Consider the following 23,667-nt stretch of genomic DNA (forward strand, 5'->3'; position numbering starts at 1 on the left):
AGCTTGGCTTTGGGTTTATGAAGTCTGTGGATTATGACTCTTAAATCTCTCTTTCCAATTCCTACCTCATTGCCTTATTTCAGTCCTGCATTTCTTTCTTTTTCTGCACTATTGAAATTGGCATATCACTAACATGCATACTTACTACACTCTGAACTTTATCCCATCCTGTTACCAATTTCTGTAAATTACAGCATTTTCTCATTCCCCTGGCCACAATGGCTCAATCATTTTCCACCCATTTCTCTCCCTTAAATTTCTTTTCTAATATTTGGAAATTCATATCTATCATAGCATCCTTATTGCTTGCCTCCAAACCTTGTTCTTTTTTCCTCTTCTTAAGTTGGGCTTTTATTAACTCCTTCCTGACTCTTTTCAATATTGTTCTAAATGTTTGTTTTCATTGTCTCCATATTCTACTATCACCAAACAATTTTGCACAATTGCCCAATTAAGCTTCTTAACATTTTGTTGAAATTATGTCAATTACCTATTGAAAACAAAAAATAAAATCTTAATAGTTCCTTAGTATTCATAAAATGCAAACTCTTTAGCTCTATGAATATATTTCAAAAATATTTTTACTTTTTCATACACTATATGTTGCAATTAACTCAGATTAATAGTTCTTTAGATTTCTCATGTATCCCTATACTCAGTACTACTCCCTCAGCCTGAATTTCCATTCTCCTCTCTCTTCTTCAAAATCTCCCTGAGCTTCCTATTTTGACATAATCTCCCTCCTACTAAATGCTATAGTTTACAGGATTGTCTGTTGTTTACTGTATGTCTAATCACCCTCAAGGGTGGACTTTCAAGTCTGATTTCTTTTGATATATGTTATAATCAGTTAATAATAGAGTGTTGCATAGAGGTGCTCACTAATATTTTTGGATGAATGAACGTTCTCAGTGAATGAGTGTTCCTGATGATGAGGCTGAAGCTCTGGGGGTACATGTGAACCTTATAGTGGGTTCCAGATATGATCGTGAAGCCAAGGCAGACTCTTTTACAGAGCCTCAAGACAGTAACATGGAAATTATGCCTAAGTTTCCAGTCTTCCAACTACAACATTAACTCTAACCCAAGTTTCCAGCCTGACGTTCTGCCTTGTGGATTTCAGACTTGCCAGGCCTCACAATTACATAATGAAATTCCTTAAAATAAGCATGCTTATATATGTATATCCTATTGTTTTCATTTCCCTGGGGAATCCTGACAGCTACAGGTTTTGATACCTTGGGGAAAGAGTAAATGGGTCTTTAGGATGGGACCTAAGTACTAATATCCACATGCTTTTAAAGAACTACTTCAACCCATTGGTAAGAACAAAATGTGTGTGAAATTTTAAAAAAGAACAATTCCAACCCTTATCTGTTTTAATTATATATCCACATGATTAACAATGGTTTATTTAATTAAAAAACGATTTCTTTGTTTAAAAGACAATGTGCATCTACTGAAATTTATTTTACCTGAGTTTCTTTTATGTTTTGCTCTCTTAAGTTTATTTTTAGTTCACAGACAAAACAAATCTGAAACACTCAGATACTCACATAGCCAACAGGCTTTTTCTTTCGTTCTTTAACTTTAGGAAGCGAACTTTTGCTATTGCACAGACCTGCTGCCTCCAGAGCGCCATGCCACTGATTGTTTTCCTTGTCTCATGGAAGGAAGAAAAAACTTGTTCCAGCTCAACAAGGCTTCCTATATCTTTTGCCCCATCAGTTTGTAATTGTCCCCAAATTCCAATATCTAAAACATAAGATCAGTATTTTATAAAGTGCCATTTTAATTGTGCATTATTTAGCTTTTCCTGTGATAAATTTTCCTACAAAGGTGTCAAAGTTACCCTCTTGGGCCAAGATACAAGTAGTCTAATGTATGACATTATTAGAGCAACTATTGAAGAAATGGGAAAGAAGCAGAAAGTATGGATATAATAAAAGAAAATCTAGTGTTTTCTGATTTTAAACATCTTCTGTGTGCAGCTTTACAGGACTTTATTTATTCTAAGGAAATCAATGAAAAAAACTCATTAAGAAATCTATTTGTTGTAAAAGATAAACCACTTAGAATTTCTGACCAAGATTGGAGAGTTAGTATATATAGAACCCCTCCACTCCCCTTCAAGAACATAAAAATGGGAAAAACTATATTTTTAAAATATAGCCATGGTTAAAAACAAGATAAAAGTTACCTGTTTTGAGGAGAAGCCTAAAGAAAATGACTAACTCTGGCTTCTTGAAAGCTATAAAACATGTACATACATTAAAAGTTAAGTATAACACTAAAAAATGTAACAAGTATATAACTTCAAAAATGAATAAAAGAGGAAAAGGAGGATTAAAGAAAAATATTTGATCAATCCAAAAAGACCCCCAGAAAATTGCAAAAATGAAAATAAAGATCATGGTAAAGAGTAAACACCATAATATGATAGTGAACCAGTAAAAAAAAATAGTTTAGCAACAATAAGAGAGAAAAGACAGAATGCTTCCCAAGGAATAAAGATGAGGCAGAGAGCAAACTTCCCAAAAGCAACAACTAAATCCCAAATACATTGGAATAATATCATCGAAATGCTACCACAAAAATAATTGTCAATGTGAACTCTAATTTTCTTTTCTCTAATGTATATTCAGGTAATATCATACCATATATTTATTGTTTGCTGCATAAGGAACTAGTGTTATACATGGCTATATTCCACAGAGATATATTTCTTCTCTAAGTTTTCCCAAGACAAGCCTGAATCACAGCACCAACAAGAGTATATAATCTCATAATTTGGGCATATTTTCTCTGTCTTTCTGTCTCTCTCTCTTTATTTCTTTCTCTCTATTTCTTTTTCTTTCTTATTTTTTGTTACCTGATTCATCAATAGTTGATTTTCCTTCTAATTTCAGAAACACCTCATTCAAAGTTGTTACGGAAACACCATAATCCTCAATGCCTTGGTTAGAACATCTATCGAGATCCCTGTAAAGTTCTAAAAGTGGACACAAAAACAGATTATAAGAATATAATTTATAATGAGAACCACATTTCTCAAAAATATAAAATATTGGTGATAGGCCAAATGTACTAACTAGAAACAAAATTGTGACACAGATGTTCTCATTTCTAAAATGATCTATATGGTATGTTACTTTTCATGTCTTTTTGAGATCAAAGTCTAATCTAAACATCTATTTTTTTCATTCTTAGGAAACTACATGTGCTTTTTTGAAAAAATTATGTTTTACTTAATACATTTTTTAAAATGTACTTTTGTTATATTATAAGGAGTGTTTAATTCTAAATTTCAACTAATTAAAACATATTTTCCAGAGAACAGAGATTTGTGCTTTCTTGTTGGGATTAATTATTAGGGAATTATAATAACAAATGTAAAAGAACTAATGTTTATAGAAAGAATTAAGAATAGACTCTTCGCTAGTTTACTTTGCTGTCCAGCCTGGAATGCAGTGGCTCAATTTCAGTTCACTGCAAACTGCACCTCCCAGACTCAAATGATTCTCCTGCTTCAGCCCCCTGCGTAACTGGGATTACAGGTGCGTAACACCATGCCTGGCTAATTTTGTGTGTGTGTGTGTGTGTGAGAGAGAGAGAGTGTGTGTTTAGTAGAGACGGAGTTTCGCCATGTTGGCCAAGCTGGTCTTGAACTCGTGACCTCAAGTGATCTGTCCGCCTCGGCTTCCCAAAGTGCTGGGATTACAGGCATGGGCCACAGCGTCTGGCCCATAAGTATGTAAAGCTCTTGAAAGGACAAAATACGTATGTAACTTTGCACCTCCTCTCTCTCAGTCTCTGTCTCTCTGTCTCTCTCTTGCTCTCTATTTAAGCTTCTGACCATGGTATGAAAATTCAGGAAAACTGAAAGGTGGATAAAAGATAAACTAACTCAATATTGGGATAAATTAAAGACTTCAATCTTAAGTATGTGTTGGATAAAGAAAAATAGAGATGTAGAGTCAAAATTTCTAATGAGTCCTTAAATCTACCTAAGGGTTAATTGTTGTTCAGTCTTTCTCCAAATTTCTCATCCCCTTTGGAATGCCTTTAATGAACAATCAGCTAAAACTTTGCTGTGGGATCTTCACAAAGATTTCTGTTTTTATAAGGATACATATCTCAAAGATGTTGTGTATGCATTGTGAACCATTATTTCACTTATTCTAAGAGATATATTTCATCACCTTTTAATATATCTGATATAACAATGGATCCTAAATGATAGCAGATCATATTTTAAATGGCAGCACTTTTTCTTTGTGTTTCTTTCTTACATCCTGTAGTTGAGGGTTTCTGACACCTGATGAAATACCATAGGTTCTACGTGTCAGGTATCATTCCAGGTGCTTTATTTATATTTAATATTTTAATAAATTTGAAAGTATTAAATCATTTAATCCTCATAACAACATAGAGTACTATTTCAATTTTCTTTTCACAAGTAAGGAAACTGAGATACAGAATAGTATAGAGCTAATAATGGCATAGCTGGTGTTTGAATCTAGACTGTCTAGCTCTAGCACTGAGTTTCGATCTCTGCACTTTAATGTTTGGTTCTGTGTTTCTTTATGGACCAAGATTATGTCATGCTTATTGATTCAAGCACACAGCAATGGCCCTGGTATAATTTCTTGAACTTGATATGGCAAACACATTTTTACAGAGTAAACTTAAAAAACAGTCTACCTCAAAACGCTTAGGAAATGAAACTGCATTGGGAGATACCATGGAAAAGTAATAACAGCAGTGGTTCTCCAAGCTTCTGTGTTTGCAGCAAAGTTGTGAATTAGAGTATTTGGCAGAATGCAGGCCAACCCAAGTTATGTTCAATAACTTGGATTATATCATTATGTGATGGTGTTTCTAAAACAACCTATTTATTGTGTACAGTTCTTTCAGCTCTTCTTCAATAGTCTGCCACTGTATTTACATACCTGTTCCTGTCCTGACCACACTCTCTTGTTCATTCCTGAAACAAATTTTCCAAATATTTCTAATTTTATTTTGCTGCTAGCCTGTGCCTCTTAATTACACATGTTGTGACGTGAAGCATATTTAACATCTACATGTCTTGATTTACTCATAAGTAACATGGAGATAATACTAGGGGGTAATATTATAAGTGACCTTGGAGTTGGGAATATTAAATGAGTAAATGCATTGTGCCATTCATCTAGCAAGCATTAAAACTAGCCATCATTCTTATCACTACTGTTATTGTTAATAACACCATTCCCAAATCATTCTGTGGTTTCTACATTTTGTTACCTGGAAATTTGTTTGTCCTTTCCAAAGGCAAAATATATACAAGTTTTTCTTCACTTTGTGCTGTCAATTTGGCATCAGAGATGTGCTGCTTAACCAGTGAAGTTATACTCTCTGGATCACACCTTTCATTCAGATGCAAACTAACATTTAAAAAGAATAAAAGTTATTTTTATCCAACTCTGTCTCTAAAACAATTTCCTAATTATGTAGTATGTGCTTCTCACTTTATTAATATTTATGAGACAAAACAATGTATAGTTTGCTGGACAAAGTAAGATGTAAAGCTACTAATAAAGTCCAAACCATTAAATCTATGCAACATGGCAGAAGAATTAGTATAAGGGATGCTTAGAGTGGGAAGAGGTAACTCAAGGACTCTTATCTGGAGAAAAGAGATATTAAGCCAGATCTTGCCTGGAGTGAGGTAAAGGGAAATGCTTAATTTGTCAGCATCTATTCAAAAACCCAACCTCCCAACCTTGAATTTTCCCTTTGTAGTAATGTATGAGTTCTGCCAAAACTCAGAATTAAGCATGAGAAAACAAAAAATGGAGGTAATGTTATACAGTCATTAAGAATATGGCCCCATGTCATGCTAATGCAGGTTCTGCTAAAGCTAATTTTATCATTTTGGGGTCCAAAATTTATTCAAGTGAAATCTGGCCTGTCTTTATTAAGAATATATAAAGTTACTCATGAAATTATTTGATTTTTGAAAAGCCACTGTTAATCACATACACTAAAAGGTGCTGAGTTGACAGAGTGGTGAGAAGATCACAATTGACTGATGATAGAAACCTAAAAAATCAGTTTGAAAAAAAGGCTATTCTGTACTTATAAGGCCTAGTACTTACAAGTGCTATCAAGAATACCAAATAGGAAGAATGCAGTACCTTCTCTAAAGAAGCTTACAACATACAAATAATATAAAGCAGCGTATGACAGAAGATGTGAGGGAGAAGGAAGTTGAGTTAACTCAGTTGAGTACTTTGCAGCTTGTCAAGTATTCATTCACTCAATGTTTCTTAGCCTTAACTGCAAAGTACGTATTATTACTACTATTACATAAATGAAGTTACTAAAGATCAAAGAAGTTAATTTAGTTGCCTAAGGCAACACTTCAAAATAGTGCTTTCAGGATTCCAGAAAATAAGATACTCATTAAGGAGAAAATATTCAGAAAATACTTTCAGAAATGGTTAAGACTTGGACATGGTTAAATGGGTTGAAGAAGAACATGTTTGACAGACGTCTTCCCTCAAGCAGAAACAAGACAACTGAACTATGAAACATACTTAGAGAATAGCGAGTATTCAATAGAGGGTATTGATTCTATTAGATTGTAACAAGTAATAATGATAGATTGGTAGATTTGTAACAAGTAGTAATGATAGATTGGTAGATTTGATCAGATTAGGCACTTTGAGTAAAAAATGGGGGGATCCATTTATCCATCAGGATGAAGTTATTTGAATCATTTTTTTAAAAAAATCAACATTGTAGTGCAAAATACAGGAAGCCATTCATATCACACCTGTAATTTTGATCCAACGACTACCATTTACAAGTCGTGTGAAATTGGCAGATTATTAAAACTATCTGAAGTGGTATTTTCACTTGTCAAAGAGGAATAACAACAGTATCTTCTTAGAGTTATTTAGAGGATTGAATACAATAATATGAATATTCTATATGTAAATATCTTAGCAAGTACCTAAAACATAGCCAATACTTAAAAAGTAGTAGACATTACTCAATGATAATAATTATTATCAGTAAGAGAAGAAAAACACAAAAGGATGGTGGAAAGAAATGAAGTCAGGGAGAACACAGGGTATTGAAATTGTTAAGATGAGCAAAAGTAAACATCTGAAATATGAGAAGAGAAAGGGTCAGAATATCAACAAATTACTCTTAGCAGGCAACACGTTGTGAAAATATTTTTCAAAAATTTTATTTAAACCTAGATTAATCATCCTTGCATGCTCAATGTCTATAATCTCATATATCCTGCGTTCTAGCTAAAAAACAAAGCAATTATGCCTCAGTTCTACCATAGCTCTCTAGAAATGAACTTAGTGGTTATAGGACCTGCTTTTACCCATTGATGCTGATACCACCTGCGCCCAGCATTTTCAGCTTGTGTCAACATGTCTCCAACATTCAGGGCTGTACCTTAAATGGTAGCCTATGCCCCATTTCTTCTTCAGGAACAGAGAAGAGCCTGCACATTTCAGCTTCCCACTGGATATGAACACCTTCCTGTCTATTTAGAAATAATCAAAAGATAAGTTACACAAAGGACTTATTTCTTTACTATTCACAAAACGCAAATCCATTAACGATGTATTGTAGCAGCATGACACACTAAAATAGATACATTCTAATTCTGGCCGTACGTAAACCACTTTTTTTTGTCATCCAACAGCTCGATTGATAAATTAGGTCAACTTATTCTCTAGCGTATTGAGAAAAATTATACATCTAAAGGATCTGTTTCAGTTAAACTGACATCAAGACTGCCTAAAACAAATTATATCTTAGAGGGTGTGATATGTATTTTACAACCAGAAAGCTGCTCTGCAATGAACTCAGAATATTTCCACGGGGCCAAGTACTCTGGGATGCAGACCCACAAATGAGTAAGAGCAAAATTCTCCTGTCTTGGGTCATGGCAGTTCCAGGGAGACACAGCTGTGGAGCATAACTGTTCATATTCCACACTGTCTCTAACTTCTCATGAAGATACATAAGGGAAACAAAACATTACCTGCCAGAATGTCAGCCTCATCTATAAACTGGGTGCTAAAGAGAATTACTCTGTCTGATTTCCCCTCTTTCAGGAGATTCCATATTCGGTGCCTCGAAAGAGGATCCAATCCAGCAGTCGGTTCATCCAATAGCAAAACCTGGACAGGAGGAAAGTCCTAAAGTAATTCTACCCTTTCAGATAAGATCTTTTTAAAAAGCACTATACTTTTAAAAGTATTTGGGAGAAATTTGTTAGTGCTTAATATTTCATCCTAGACGTTCTCTTATATTTATCATTTGCAAATTGTTTGACCTAATAAAATACTTTTATAGTCTTCAATCTGATTTCACCAGTAATTTTTGTTTGACTTACCTGAGGATCTCCTAAAATGGCAATCCCAAAAGTTAGTTTCCTATTTTGTCCACCACTTAAGTTTTGAGCAAGGATGTCTTGAATATTTTCCATTTCTAAGTCCCGTACAACTCGTTGTACCTAACCAAATAAGGAATATTTAGTCCCAAACCCAGAAAGTTTATTTTAAAAACACTATCATTTTTCTGTTCTTTACAAAGGGCCTTTTTGCCTAAAATTTAGATGAGGAATTATGTCGAAATAACTTAGCACAACATTTTCTAGGTAAACAATCTCGTTTTCATGGCTGTGTGACATCTAATATGCTCACATACCTCTTTCTCCACTTCGCGTGGCAAAATCCCTTTTATTTTAGCAAACAGCCTGAGGTTTTCTTTCACGGTGAGAAATCCAAATTGCACATTGGATTGGGGACAAAATCCAGTGAGCTTGCTGATATTTTCTACGTCAGCCATTCCTGAAAGCATGTGATTATAGACAGTGACTGAACCTGAAAGCAGAAGGCAGAGAGTGACCATCAGGAAAATATGTCATGCTTCACTGAAGATCTTTTAAAATGGAAAACACTGTACGCCAATTTTTAGATTCATTTCAACATTGTTTACTTGTAAGGAATATGCAATGAACTGATTAAAAATGTAATAATATTCACAATAACATCTGATTCAGCTGGAATGCTACTTAGCAACCGAATAATCATAAAACTACTTATGACATATTTAAAACGTGAACAACATTTTTCTAAATAGGTATAATACAATTCAATAAAATAATAAGAGAAACTTCTAAAATTTTTCTCTTAAATGCCTGGGTATAATGGGTAATGAGACTGTTGAATTAATGAAACCAATTAAATAACTTTTTTTTGGTGTAGTCTCGCTCTGTTGCCAGGCTGGAGTGCAGTGGCGTGATCTTGGCTCACCGCAACCTCCGCCTCCCAGGTTCAAGTGGTTCTCCTGCCTCAGTCTCCTGAGCAGCTGGACTTACAGGTGCCCGCCACCATAGCCAGTTAATTTTTGTATTTTTAGTAGAGACGGGGTTTCACCATGTTGGCCAGTATGGTTTCCATCTCTTGACCGAACGATCCACCCGCCTTGGCCTCCCAAAGTGCTGGGATTACAGGCATGAGCCACCATGCCTGGCCCCAGTTAAATAATTAAATGCATATTCATGTGTTTGCCCAGGTACTTGTCCTTGAATAACTGTCTTCTTACCTGATGTTGGAACTGACAGCCCACTAAGTATGTTTAACAGAGTGGTTTTTCCAGCTCCACTGTGACCAAGGAGGGCAGTTATCTGGCCTTCATATATGTCAAATACCACACCTGGCATGATTAAAAAAAAAAAATTACACTCAGAGCCTACATATTAACTTTACAGTCTCTGAAACTGTTGTAATAATTTTGCAGCATGAATAGATTGAGCTAGCAATATTCAAAATAAAATTCATCTTAAAATTCTTTCTTTTAAAACTGTATTTCATCATTTTATAATGGTAGTATTGTCAATATGTTATTATGCAATTAATTTTTTGATAAAAGCGGTTTTATCAATAAAGACAGGCTAACTAAAATAAAGACAGTTTTAGAGCTGGAGAATAAGATGAGTTGAAAATAAAGAATTTCATAATATTATCATATATCTTTCAAACCCACACGATTTTTAATGATACATCCTACTTTTTAAAATTGTTATATGTTTTTTTTATTTTTTTACATTGAAGGAAACATAATGCGTTCAAATAAAGGAGAGACATATCCGGAATATCTGTGCTTAATCCCTACCCAGAAGTTACAACAGTGAGGCAGCCACTAAATCAAGCAGCCCCATTAAATAAAATATTATTTTGTTACCTCTCAAAGCTTCTACTTTCTCATGCTTCCCTGCATATTCTTTTTTAAGATTTTTGATTCTGAAAAAAAAAAAAAGAGGGAAATGTTTTCAGAGAATTGTGAAAATGTGCAGAGGATTGATAAGTCAAGTCTCTGAGGCTTAATCAAAGCCTCAAAGAAAATCTGGGATTCTTTTCTTTCAAAGCCTCAAAGAAAATCTGGGGATTCTCTTCTTTCACACAGGCACTGGCAGAAGCACCTAGGGTACCTAATTAGAAGCAGAATCCCTGATCTTTCCAAAATGAACAGGCTAAAATATGGAGGGCACAGCTAGCACATGGAAATATATTGCTAGAAGAATTGTGACAAATGACTGGATATGAGGAAAGCTGAAGATAAAATCAATGGTGAATAGATACTATGGTGGAAAAAAGAAGAGAAGAAACACACCATAATAGAAATAATAGGCTTCGGAATCTAATCATTAAATGATTCACAACTGGTGATGTCCCAGTTGTGCTACACACTAGCTCTGTTATAAATGCTGTGTACTCAAGACTCATTGAGTTCAGTTATTCAGCAGTGATGGGGGGATGACATTAATTATCATACAGAGTTGGATTGTAGATAAATAAGATAATATAAGCAGAACACAAAATACTTGAAACCAGTAAACTTCCAAAGAAGATGAGAGAGGAGGAAAAAGACCAGGAAAAGGATTTAAAACAGAGAAAGATTTTTAAAAGAGGGCATAGAAAAATATTTTATCAGGAAAAGTAACTAACGGGTACTAGGCTTAATACCTAGGTGATAAATAATCTGTAGAACAAACCCCCATGACACAACTTTACCTATGTAACGAACCTGCACATGTACCCCTGAACTTAAAATAGAAGTTAAAAAAAAGAAAAAAGATTTTAAGTGAGTTGAAAGACTACTTACTATAAGCCAGATCCAGAGCATTTTGTCTACATTTTTACTTACATTATCACAACAAACCAGCAGGTAGGTTGCTTTCTCCTGCTTGGGCTGCTATAACAAAATACCAAGAATACACATTTATTTCCTACAGTTCTGAAGGATGAGAATTCCAAGATTAAGGTGTCAATAGATTTGGCTTCTGATGAGGGCTCTCTTCCTGGCTTGCAAACAGTTGCCTTCTTGCTGTGTCATCACATGGCAGAGAGAGGGAAAGAGTGCAAGCTCTCTTGTGCCTCTTCTTATAAATACACTAATTCCATCAGGAAGGCCCCACCCTCATGATCTCATGTAACCCTAATCACTTCCTAAGACTTTATCTTCAAATACCATCATTTCAAGGGTTAGGGTTTCAATAAATTTTGAGGGGTATAATTCAATTTATCAAATAGGCACAATCCAGTTAAATACGGAAATAACTAAAGAGGCTGCGCATTCAGATGCAATGACTTTCAAGTTGAGCACATATGGATTCAAATACTGTTTCTCTTTAAACTTTGTGGCCTTGGGCAAGTCGCTTGGTTTTTCCTAGCCTCTTTTTCCCTATCTTTTCTTTTTGAGACAATAATAGGTATCAGCTTGCTTTATTCCTTCATTTCATCTAAGCAATAGAAATTATAGATTTTTTCCATACATTTTGATAACATTTAACTTTCATGTTTAGATAGTAGATTATAGATTAGGTAGAATCTACTCTGTGGTTGGTATAATAATACCTTTTAATTGACATTTCACTTTTCTGCCTTCTATACTGAGAGGCAATTATGAGCCCAGCTGGCTCGACCTCTGGGATAGAATGGCGCAGGCTTCAGAACTCTGTGCACTGGTCTGTTGGATGCAGCGCCAGCCACAGTCATGACGCAGGACTGGCAGTCTTGAGCAGCCATGCCACAGATGAAATCTCCTACACTTTCCTAACCATCAGCTATGTGAGACCCTGCTTCCAATCTCCACCTGTTGCTGGGGATAATTTTTCTAGACCATAAGACTAGTCTTAGTACCCTCAATTTGCAAATCTTCAATACCCTCCTCCTTGCCCACTGAGTAAATGAAAACCCCTTATTTCGTCATTCAAGGTTTTCTATGATCTCTCTGATAGGATCTAATTCTGATATAGGCACTGGAAAGAACATAAAACTTAGAGTTCCAGCTTAGAAAGATGTCATGATTCTTGAAAACATTGCTATGTTTACATGCTCATAAGGAATGAGCAAATACTGCTCTTTGTTGTATGTTCATATTGGACCTGTGTTCAGAGACTGTATCATAAATGTTCTGAGTTAAAATATTACTGAAAGAGATATATCAGAAAGGTATTATTGAGGAGTGAGATTAACACAACATTGAATTATGAACGAAATTTGAGCAAACATCTGGGGTAATATTAGAGATTTCTAGTTGTTTGGAAATCAAAGAATTGAATAAAGCATGTCCATCATCTAAGAGGGAAGATAGGCATGAAACTAACAGTCCTGACTTCTCATGTTTCCTTCCCATCTCTCTGGAGTGTCTTCTTCCCATGCCTGCATCGCTTGCCTTTTTCTCCTCATCAAATTATAAACCAGGAAGGGAAGATGAGAGGGACAAAGTGAATTAACAAAAAAAGGAGGGTGAGAATAAAAGCAAGGGAGACAATGGCAGTGTTTGTCACAAAGAGAACAACCAAGGGGAGAAAAACACAAAGAGGAGAAATGAGAAAGATAATATGGAAAATGGAAATTCAAAAATTATTTACTTGTGGACGGTTGTTACTATATCACGAAATATTAGTAAATGTAAATGCTGAGAATGTGAGAAAATAGTGTGCTATGAAGAGTGAGTGTAGCCTTTGATGAGTGCAGCAGGCTGGATGTAGGTGGGTATAGAGGGCACAGAAGGTGATCTTTGCTCCTAGTGTGCTGCCTGACAGATCCCTGGTCTTGCCTGTTCTCCATTTGTGCCTCTAAGTAATTTATTGGTTACCTGATGGCTTCTTTCCCACAGAATTCTGGAGACACTGGTTCAAAAGAGTCATTAGGTGTAGGATCAGAATCTGTTTCATTCTCAAGGACCACATGATTAGCCCTTCCGTGTTGAAACCAGTAACAGGATTTCAGGAAAAACAAGGGAGAACATCGATGTCCATATTCAGCTATGTGAGCAGGAGGTAAATGAATACGGGGTCAGTCATCACTTCAAGGATACCATCATCATATCCATGCAGCCCTTTTGACATTAAACCTGAACCCACATTATCGTATTAAGGTATTACTGTTTTAATGTGCTTTTGACACACACAGAACAGTGAGGAGAAAATAACAGAGATGGCTAATATGACGTTTTAAACATGAGAAGCATGTAGCATTGTTAACTAACTAAAAAGCTCCTCAAAATGCAGAGAGATGTCTCAGGAGGAATTTAAATCTAATTAAGAACAATTTTCTATCTAGCTGTACTTATGTGCCCTTTTTATTTTTTATTTTTTAAGATGGAGTCTCACTCTGTCACCCAGGCTGCAGTCCAGACGCATGATCCTGGCTCGCTACAACCTCTGCTTTCCAGGTTCAAGCAATTCTCCTGCTTGTGATTTCCTCCATTTGGATCAGATAAGGTCAATACACCAAGAATAATCATAAATATCATAACACTAATGATACATTCTGAAATTTCTTTCTTGGGAGGTTTTAAAATAATCAGCGAGTCATTATTCTGTATCAGTACTCCCAGAAATGTGATGAATAAACTATTTAGAAGGTCCCTTCCTTCACTTCATTTTCTAATTTCCCTTTCTGCCTCTTCCTTAGCACTTACCTAGTACATATGAGGAATTGACAGACAAACCCCAGAGATGCACAGAGAAAGATTTTGTTTCTCTACAGAAAAGATTGTACATAAGGGTGGCACGGTGGTTCACGCCTGTAATCTCAGCAGTTTGGGAGGCCGAGGCTGGCGGATCACCTGAGGTCAGGAGTTTGAGACAACCTGGTCAACATGGTGAAACCCCATCCCTCCTGAAAACACAAAAATTAGCCAGGAATGGTGGTGCATGCCCGTAGTCCCAGCTGCTCAGCAGGCTGAGGCATGAGAATCGCTTGAATCGAGGAGGCGGAGGTTGCAGTGAGTCGAGATCATGCCACTGCATCCCAGCCTGGGCGACAGAGCTAGGCTCCTTCTCAAAAAAAAAAAAAAAAAGTAACAAAGAAAGGAAAGATTGTACATCGATTACACAATTATAATATTTTTACTAACAACCTGCTGTTGTCTATCAAGTGAGTTAAATAGGAAAAGCACTTACAGATTTCTAAGATCAAGTATCAAGCACCAGCTTTCTTCATCTAGTTCTGATACAAACACTAATAGTATAATTATCCATAATCTCTCGCAAGTGTCTCTTTATAAAAAGAAACACCCTGGAGTGTTACGGCAGAGCCAAGTCTTAGAAAGTGATTCTATAAACAAACTACAGAATATCATTAGGCTTGTTGTAGAAATTTTGAAAAACTGCTTGCTAATTTTTATTTAGTACAATGTAGAGTTATTTTCAAGACATGCAATTACTGAAATTGTGTTAAGTTACAGCCATGTTAGTACTTACTGGGCAAAATTTTGTCAAAATATAATGTCAATGCCAAATACAGAAGGGTGTCAAAAACCAACATGAAAAGCGTAGCTATTATTAGGTATGGATTGTGTGAAGAATCCAAATGGGCATTAGAATTCACATCATAGTCCAAATGTATAAGCTGAAAAAAAAAAAGATACAGCAAATTTTTAAAGAATTAATATGGCATTAAGAATTATTATTGTCTTATTTCTGCTACAACTGGGTTTGCAAAGATAAATAAAATTAATCTTGTCTCTACAGAGCTCTGTCTACTATTATAGAAGATAATTTTAATAGCAATGAAGTGATGTCAATTTGGGAAATGAATGGAAGTTAGTACTGAGCACTAAGAAACCCACAGGCAGCCCCAGATACATTTTCTAGGAGGAAGTACAAACTCAAGAAAGGTGATACTTGAGCAAGACCTAATAGAGTTTACAGAACTCTCTATGTCAGTACAAGAAGTGTTTTAAAATTCTTTTTTGTTTGTTCTTTGTTTTTTGAGACAGTCTCACTCTGTTACCCTGTCTGGAGTGCAGTGGTGCTATTTCAGCTCACAGTAGGCTCAACCTCCTGGACCCAGGTGATTCTCCCATATCAGCCTCCAGAGTAGCTAGGACTACAGATGCACTCCCACCATGACTGGCTAATTTTTTTTTTTATTTATTATTTGTAGAGATGGGGTTTCACCATGTTGCCCACGGTGGTCTCGAACTCCTGCCACAAGTGATCCACCTGTCTTAGCCTCCCAAAGTGCTATGATTGACAGGTGTGAGTCACAGCATCAGTCTTTAAAAATTCTTTTTGATGGATGCACACTTTCCATTGTATGGATGGACCGTAATTTATTTAACCAGTAATCTACCAATGGACATTTACATTGTTTTCAATCTTATTACAAACAGTGCTGCAACAGGACTTTACCGAACTTAGAATGGGAAAAAAGGAGGGAATTCTCAACAAGGAAGTCCATTTCAGAGTAAAAACATGAAGTAGTAAAATATTTCAGTAGCTGGGCAGAAGACAGAAGAATAATGTCTTAACTAGACTGCCGTAGGATACAATGAGTTTATATCTAGCATAACTTTTCATTTAGCATTTTATAGTTATGATATCATAACTAAAATAAACTTTTCTGAGACAAAGTTCAGTAGAAATTAGCAATTAAAAAATAAAGATGTATTTATTCCAAATTCCTGGTTTTTAAATGCTTTTGATAACATTAAGGGTCATGTTTCCTGAGCATTGAATGGGACAAATGTTCTTTGGGATAATCCATTAGAAGTAGAAGCTGAAACACCTCAATAATAAGAGTATGATCCTATATTTAGTGACTTGTGGGGAAACTAATTACACTAAGAGAGAAAAATTAAAGTCACTCCTGTCTCATAAATGTTTATTTTTACAAAAGTTATAGAATGGAATGCTTAGAGCATGTTGCGTGAATTATTAAGAGGGAGTCTGTGTAGAATGGTTTGTAAAAAGTGAAATTGTTACCTTAACTCTTACCTGGGCCATCCCAACAGTGAAGGCAAAGGGGCTAAGAAGACACAAAGTCCATTCCAAAAATGCAGGAAGATGTGTATACAGTGCTGTGAATCCCAGGATCCCCCAAAAGACGATAAGGAGAAACACAACCAAGCCCGTAAGGAAAGGTTTCTTTATCAAGACACTCATCAGGAAAGCTAAAGTTATCTGAGAAAAGAGAAAAACTTCAGCTGGTATATAATTCTGTGAGAACCATTAGTAGCACAAAAAAGGAATTTTATATTATAAAAGTATATTTTATCAGTTTTCCACCCCTAGACACTGTCTCATGCAAATACTACAAAGAGGACAAAAGAGGTGAGACCAGAATTAGTGACAAATGATTGGCAGCAGAGAGAGAGAAAGAAAAAAAGACTGAGATGAAATTCACCAACTCACCAAAGACAGGCCATAGAGGAGAAAGAGGGTGAAGACCATCACAAAACCAGTCAGGACAACAATTTGTGCAGATTTTACAATAAAAGCCATTAAAGTGGCCATGATAAGGATGAAGCCAGCATACATCAAACCCCAGGAAAGCCTAGCAGAGAAACAAAGCAGTCAGTTAGAATGTTGTTACTTCATCACTTCCTTGATTCATTTATTCAGCAAACGATTTGTGAAGCTCACCATTTATCAAGGGTAAAGAAAATGCAATAACTAACTTATCTCCTACCCTCAAGATCACATAATATAAGAGAAGGTAGGCAATAAACAAGTAGAGAGGCAAAATAGATAGCTAATTGCAAATTAAGTAAAGCTGGGTGATACGATGGATGTCACTGGGAGAGGTTTCCAGAGAGAGCTTTCCTGGGAAGACATCTATGATGATTTCTCAGCTCTGGATAAGTTTTTTCAGTAGAGTTATTGTATAAACAATATGGACAAAATAGTAGATAATGAAGCAGGGTTCAGCATTTTTTCTAAATAGCCACACTGTGAATATTTTCAGCTTTGCAGGCTGTATAGTTTCTCTTGCCATTGTAGCACAAGCACAATCATAAACAACATGTTAGTGATGTGTGGCTGTGTTTCAATAAAATGTATTTATGGACAACAAAATTTGAATTTCATGTGTATTTTCACATGCCACAAAATATTATTGTTCATTGAATTTTTTCCCAAGCATTTAAAAATGTAAAAGACATCTAGCCAAACTAAGCTTCATAAGTGAAGGAGAAATAAAATCCTTTACAGACAAGCAAATGCTAAGGGATTTTGTCACCACCAGGCATGCCTTACAAGAGCTCCTGAAGGAAGCACTAAATACAGAAAGAAAAAATCAATACCAGCTACTGCAAAAACATGCCAAAATAAAAAGACCAATGATGCTATGAAGAAACTGCATCAACTAATGTGCAAAATAACCAGCTAGCATCATGATGACAGGATCAAATTCACACATAACAATATTAACCTTAAATGTAAATGGGATAAATGCCCCAATTAAAAGACACAGATGCCAGTATCCAATTTGCCAAATTGGGTAAAGAGTCAAGACCCATTCGTATGCTGTATTCAAGAGACCCATCTCAGGTGGAAAGACACAAATAGGCTCAAAATAAAGGAATGGAGGAATACATACCAAGTAAACGGAAAGCAAAAAAAGAAAAAAGAAAAAAAAAGCAGAGGTTAGAATCCTAGCCTCTGATAAAACAGACTTTAAACAAACAAACATCAAAAAACACAAAGAAGGCCATTACATAATGGTAAAGGGATCAATGCAACAAGAAGAGCTAACTATCCTAAATATATAGGCACCCAAAATAGGAGCACCCAGATTCATAAAGCAAGTTCTTAGTGACCTACAAAGACACTTAGACTCTGACACAATGATAGTGGGAGACTTTAACACACCACTGTCAATATTAGACAGATTAATGTGACAGAAAATTAACAAGGATATTCAGGACTTGAACTTAGCTCTGGACCAAGTGGACCTAATAGACATCTATAGAACTCTCCACCCCAAATCAACAGAATATACATTCTTCTCAGCACCACTAGCATTTATTCTAAAATCAACCACATAACTGGAAGTAAAACACTCCTCAGCAAATGCAAAAGAATGGAAATCATATAACAAACAGTTTCTCAGACCACAGTGCAATCAAATTAGAACTCAGGATTAAGAAATTCACTCAAAACTGCACAACTACATGGAAACTGAACAACCTGCTCCTGAATGACTACTGGATAAATAACAAAATCAAGGCAGAAATAAATAAATTTTTTTAAATCAATGAGAACAAAGACACAACACACCAGAATCTCTGGGACACAGCTAAAGCAGGGTTTAGACGAAAATTAATAGCACTAAATGTCCACAGGAGAAAGTGGGAAAGATCTAAAATTGACACCCTAACATCACAATTAAAAGAACTGGAGAAGCAAGAGCAAACAAATTCAAAAGCTAGCAGGAGACAAGAAGTAACTAAGATCAGAGCAGAGCAGAACTGAAGGAGATAGAGACATGAAAAAGCCTTCAAAAAAATCAATGAATCCAGGAGCTGGGTTTTTTAAAAGATTATCAAAATAGACAGACTTCTAGCCAGACTAATAAAGAAGAAAAGAGAGAAAAATCAAATAGACACAACAAAAAATGATAAAGGGGATATCACCACTGATCCCACAGAAATACAAACTAACATCAGAGAATACTATAAACACCTCTATGCAAATAAACTAGAAAATCTAGAAGAAATGGATAAATTCCTGGACACCTACAACCTCCCAGTACTAAACAAGGAAGACGTCGAATCCCTGAATCGACCAATAACAAGTTCTGAAATTGAGGCAGTAATTAATAGCCTACCAACCAAAACAAAGCCCAGGACCAGACAGATTCACAGCTGAATTCTACCAGAAGTACAAAGGGGAGCTGGTACCATTCATTCTGAAACTATTTCAAACGATAGAAAATGAGGGACTCCTCCCTAACTCATTTTATGAGACCAGTATCATCCTGATACCAAAACCTGGCAGAGACACAATAAAAAAAGAAAATTTCAGGCCAATATCCCTGTTGAACATCGATGCAAAAATCCTCAATAAACTACTGGCAAACCGAATCCAGCAGCACATCAAAAAGCTTATCCACCATGATCAACTTGGCTTCATCCCTGGGATGCAAGGCTGGTTCAACATACGCAAATCAATAAATGTAATCCATCATACAACCAGAACCAGTCACAAAAACCACATGATTATCTCAGGAGGTGGAGAAAATACCTTCAACAAAATTCAACATCCCTTCATGCTAAAAACACTCGATAAACTAGATATTTATGCAACATGTCTCAAAATAATAAGAGCCATTTATGACAAACTCATAGCCAATATTATACTGAATGGGCAAAAGCTGGAAGCATTCTCTTTGAAAACCAGCACAAGAGAAGAATGCCCTCTCTCACCACTCCTATTCAACATAGTATTGGAAGTTCTGGCCAGCACAATCAGGCAAAAGAAAGAAATAAAGAGTATTCAAATAGGAAGAAAGGAAGTCAAATTGTCTCTGTTTGCAGATGACATGATTGTATATTTAGAAATCTCCATTGTCTCAGTCCAAAAACTCCTTAAGTTGATAAACAACTTCAGCAAAGTCTCAGGATACAAAATCAATGTGCAAAAATCATAAGCATTCTTATATACCAGTAATAGACAGAGAGCCAAATCATTAGTGAACTCCCATTCACAACTGCTACAAAGATAATAAAATACCTAGGAATACAACATACAAGGGACATGAAGGACCTTTTCAAGGAGAAATACAAACAACTGCTCAAGGAAATAAAAGAGGACACAAACAAATGGAAAAACATTCCATGCTCATGGATACGAAAAAATCAATATTGTTAAAATGGCCATACTGTCCAAAGTAATTTATAGATTCAATGCTATTCCCATCAAGCTACCACTAACTTTCTTCACAGAATTAGAAAAAACTACTTTAAATTTCATATGAAACCAAAAAAGAATCCACACAGCCAAGACAATCCTAGGCAAAAAGAACAAAGCTGGAGGCATCATGCTACCTGACTTCAAACTATACTACAAGGCCACAGTAACTAAAACAGCATGGTACGGGTACCAAAGCAGATATATAGACAAATGGAATAGACAGAGGCCTCAGAAATAACACTGCACATCTACAGTCATCTGATCTTTGACAAATCTGACAAAAACAATAAGTGGGGAAAGGATTCCCTATTTAATAAATGATGTTGGGAAAACTAGCTAGCCATATGCAGAAAACAGAAACTGGACCCCTTCCTTACACCTTATACAAAAATTAACTCAAGATGGATTAAAGACTTAAACATAAGATCTAAAACCTTTAAAACCCTAAAAGAAAACCTAGACAATATCATTCAGGATATAGCCATAGGCAAAGACTTTATGACTAAAACGCCAAAAGCAATGTCAACAAAAGCCAAAATTGACAAATGGGATCTAATCAAACTAAAGAGCATCTGCACAGCAAAAGAAACTATCATCAGAGTGAACAGGCAACCTACAGAATGGGAGAAAATTTTTGCAATCTATCCATCTGACAAAGGTCTACTATCCAGAATGTACAAGGAACTTAAACAAATTTACAAGAAAAAACTAACAACCCATCAAAAAGTGGGCAAAGGATATGAACAGACACTTCTTAAAAGAAGACATTTATGCAGCCAACAAGCATATGAAAAAAGCTCATCATCACTGGTCATTAGAGAAATACAAATCAAAACCACAATGAGATACCGTCTCACACCAGTTACAATGGTGATCATTAAAAAGTCAAGAAATGACAGATGCTGGAGAGGATGTGGAGAAATAGGCATGCTTTTATACTGTTGGTGGGAGTGTAAATTAGTTCAGCCATTATGGAAGACAGTGTGGCAATTCCTCAAGGATCTAGAACTAGAAATACCATTTGACCCAGCAATCCCATTACTGGGTATATACCCTAAGGATCATAAATCATTCTACTATGAAGACACATGCACACATATGTTTATTGCAGCACTATTCACAATGGCAAAGACTTGGAACCAACCCAAATGCCCATCAATGTTAGACTGGATTTTTAAAATGTGGTACGTATACACCATGGAATATATGCAGCCATGAAAAAGAATTAGTTTATGTCATTTGCAGAGACATGGACGAAGCTGGAAACCATCATTCTCAGCAAACTAACACAGGAACAGAAAACCAAACACATGTTCTCACTCATAAGTGAGAGTTGAACAACGAGAACATATGGGCACAGGGAGGGGAACATCACACACTGGGGCCTGTCAGGGGTAGGGAGCAAGGGGAGGGATAGCATTAGGAGAAATACCTAATGCATGTGGGGCTTAAAACCTAGATGACAGGTTGATGGTTGCAGCAAACCACCATGGCACATGTATACCTATGTAACAAACCTGCACATTCTGCACATGTATCCCAGAACTTAAAGTATAATTTAAAAATGTAAAAGAAATTCCTAATTTGCAAATTGTGCAAAAACAGCTGATAGATTACCAATCCCCAGTATAGATAATTAGATATAGATACACATTTATACATACTCACAGGACATAGATAGATACAGACATGTAGATGAATATGAAGATATCTTTTTCCTTGCTATCAATGCCAAATAAACAGGAAGAAAGTTCTTTAAAGGAGAAAGAGAAAAAGCTTTCTAATCACAGATCTGAGTTAGTTCCAGTTCCTCCTGCTACATTGTAACTATATAACCCTGAGAGGTAGTTATTTAATCTCTTCAAACTTCAGTTTTCTCTGTTGGAAAACAGGAAAAATAAATGAAATTATTTATTTTACGGGTTTAATATGGCAACTGGCTTATAATGTGTCCACAATGAACAGTTAGTTTTTATTTAAAGTAGAAAATGCCATCATGTTTTCGGATGACTTATTTTTAATGGCTAATTGTAATAACTCCCTTTGCACAGTACACTTTTATTCTTCTGAAATTGTTCATCTATATTCTACAAACTCTCCTTAGTTCCACTTAAATGCTGCACAAGTAAAATGCCTCAGGCTTTTCTTACGAGAGGGAAAAAACTGCCCTGATTTTTAATCCTTTCTCACTGGATTATTATTTTAAAAATCATCTTGGTTATTTTTCTCTAATTCTTTGTATATCATTTTTTAAAAAGCAGGCTGGGGTGGCGGCTCACGCCTGTAATCCCAGCACTTTAGGAGGCCGAAGCAGGTGGATCACTTGAGGTCAGGAGTTTGAGACCAGCCTGGCCAACATAGTGAAACTCTGTCTCCACTAAAAGTACAAAGATTAGCCGGGCATGGTGGCACTTGCCTGTAGTTGCAACTACTCGGGAGGTTGAGGCAGAAGAATCACTTGAACCCAGGAGGCAGAGGTTGCAGTGAGCCAAGATCTCACCACTGCACTCCAGCCTGGGTGACAGAGCAAGACTCTGTCTCAAAAAAAAAAAAAGAAAGAAAGAAAGAAAGAAAGAAAAGAAATATCTATCTATCTATCTTGACTAAATTTTTTTAGTATTGAGTCACTCAATTTTGATACAGAAAAAGACATCAGAGAAAAACTTTCATCCTAAACCGAAGAAGTAATTCATCTTCTCCACTTCTCCACCTGGTGTATTGAACACTTGTGTAGAAAATCACATAAACTTTATTTTTTTTCTACTCAGTAATGTCTAATATTCTTTGAAAGCTTATGTAGCATATGCCCAGAACCCTTATATACATTCTACATATCTTATTTAACACTGAGGCAATATCACAGTGTGCAAAGGGCAAATTCAAGATTCAAGCCATTTCTTTCTGACTCCAGAAACTCAGGCTTTTACCGCACCTGTCTCTAATGCATCACTTGGCTAAACTCTTGAAAAGATCTTGCCATTATGACAATTCAACCCTTGTTTCCTAACTTGCCTCTACTGTCCTCTCTGGCCATAAAGCTCCCCATAGCTCCATCAACTGACACCTAATATCGAGTGTTTATTCTTAAGCACCATGTAAAATATTTTAGATATATTTCTTTCTTTTAATTATCAGGACCAATGAGAGGTACATATAATTATCCATGTTTTACAGAAGAGAAAACTGAGGTTTAAAGAGTTTAAGTAATTTTCCAAGATGGTAGCTACTGAATGCTGAGATGGAGACAACCCAAGGCTTCTCGCCTCCCAGGCTTACCACAGTGCTCTACGGCCTCAACTAAAATATCTCAATGTTTAAAGAACATAAAAGGTTTTCTTTTTTTCAGTGTCATAAAAGTGATGACTCATCCAACACTGGGTCAAAAGTCAATCACCATTCCTAACATAGGTATCTGAAACATGTATTTTACTGAACAT

At 35.8% G+C, this 23,667-nt stretch overlaps 1 protein-coding gene across 3 annotated transcripts in view; it reads right to left on the reverse strand.

Moving 5' to 3' along the window:
* ABCA9 (ATP binding cassette subfamily A member 9) overlaps positions 1-23,667 on the reverse strand; it is an 84,405-nt gene that overhangs the window by 41,180 nt on the left and 19,558 nt on the right. For 2 of the 3 annotated variants that reach the window (XM_009191090.4, XM_003913345.5), the window contains exons 7-19: positions 16,730-16,871; positions 16,313-16,498; positions 14,795-14,942; positions 13,183-13,351; positions 10,264-10,322; positions 9,625-9,735; positions 8,725-8,900; positions 8,411-8,530; positions 8,057-8,195; positions 7,462-7,552; positions 5,287-5,426; positions 2,873-2,992; positions 1,557-1,755 (exon numbers count right to left, since the gene is read on the reverse strand). In XM_009191090.4, coding sequence (XP_009189354.2) covers positions 1,557-1,755; positions 2,873-2,992; positions 5,287-5,426; positions 7,462-7,552; positions 8,057-8,195; positions 8,411-8,530; positions 8,725-8,900; positions 9,625-9,735; positions 10,264-10,322; positions 13,183-13,351; positions 14,795-14,942; positions 16,313-16,498; positions 16,730-16,871 — 1,800 coding nt within the window. The remainder of the gene's footprint in view (positions 1-1,556; positions 1,756-2,872; positions 2,993-5,286; positions 5,427-7,461; positions 7,553-8,056; positions 8,196-8,410; positions 8,531-8,724; positions 8,901-9,624; positions 9,736-10,263; positions 10,323-13,182; positions 13,352-14,794; positions 14,943-16,312; positions 16,499-16,729; positions 16,872-23,667) is intronic. The other variant, XM_009191092.2, reaches the window with a different exon arrangement.

This window comes from Papio anubis, chromosome 17, assembly GCF_008728515.1.
Source record: "Papio anubis isolate 15944 chromosome 17, Panubis1.0, whole genome shotgun sequence".
Taxonomy (NCBI): domain Eukaryota; kingdom Metazoa; phylum Chordata; class Mammalia; order Primates; family Cercopithecidae; genus Papio; species Papio anubis.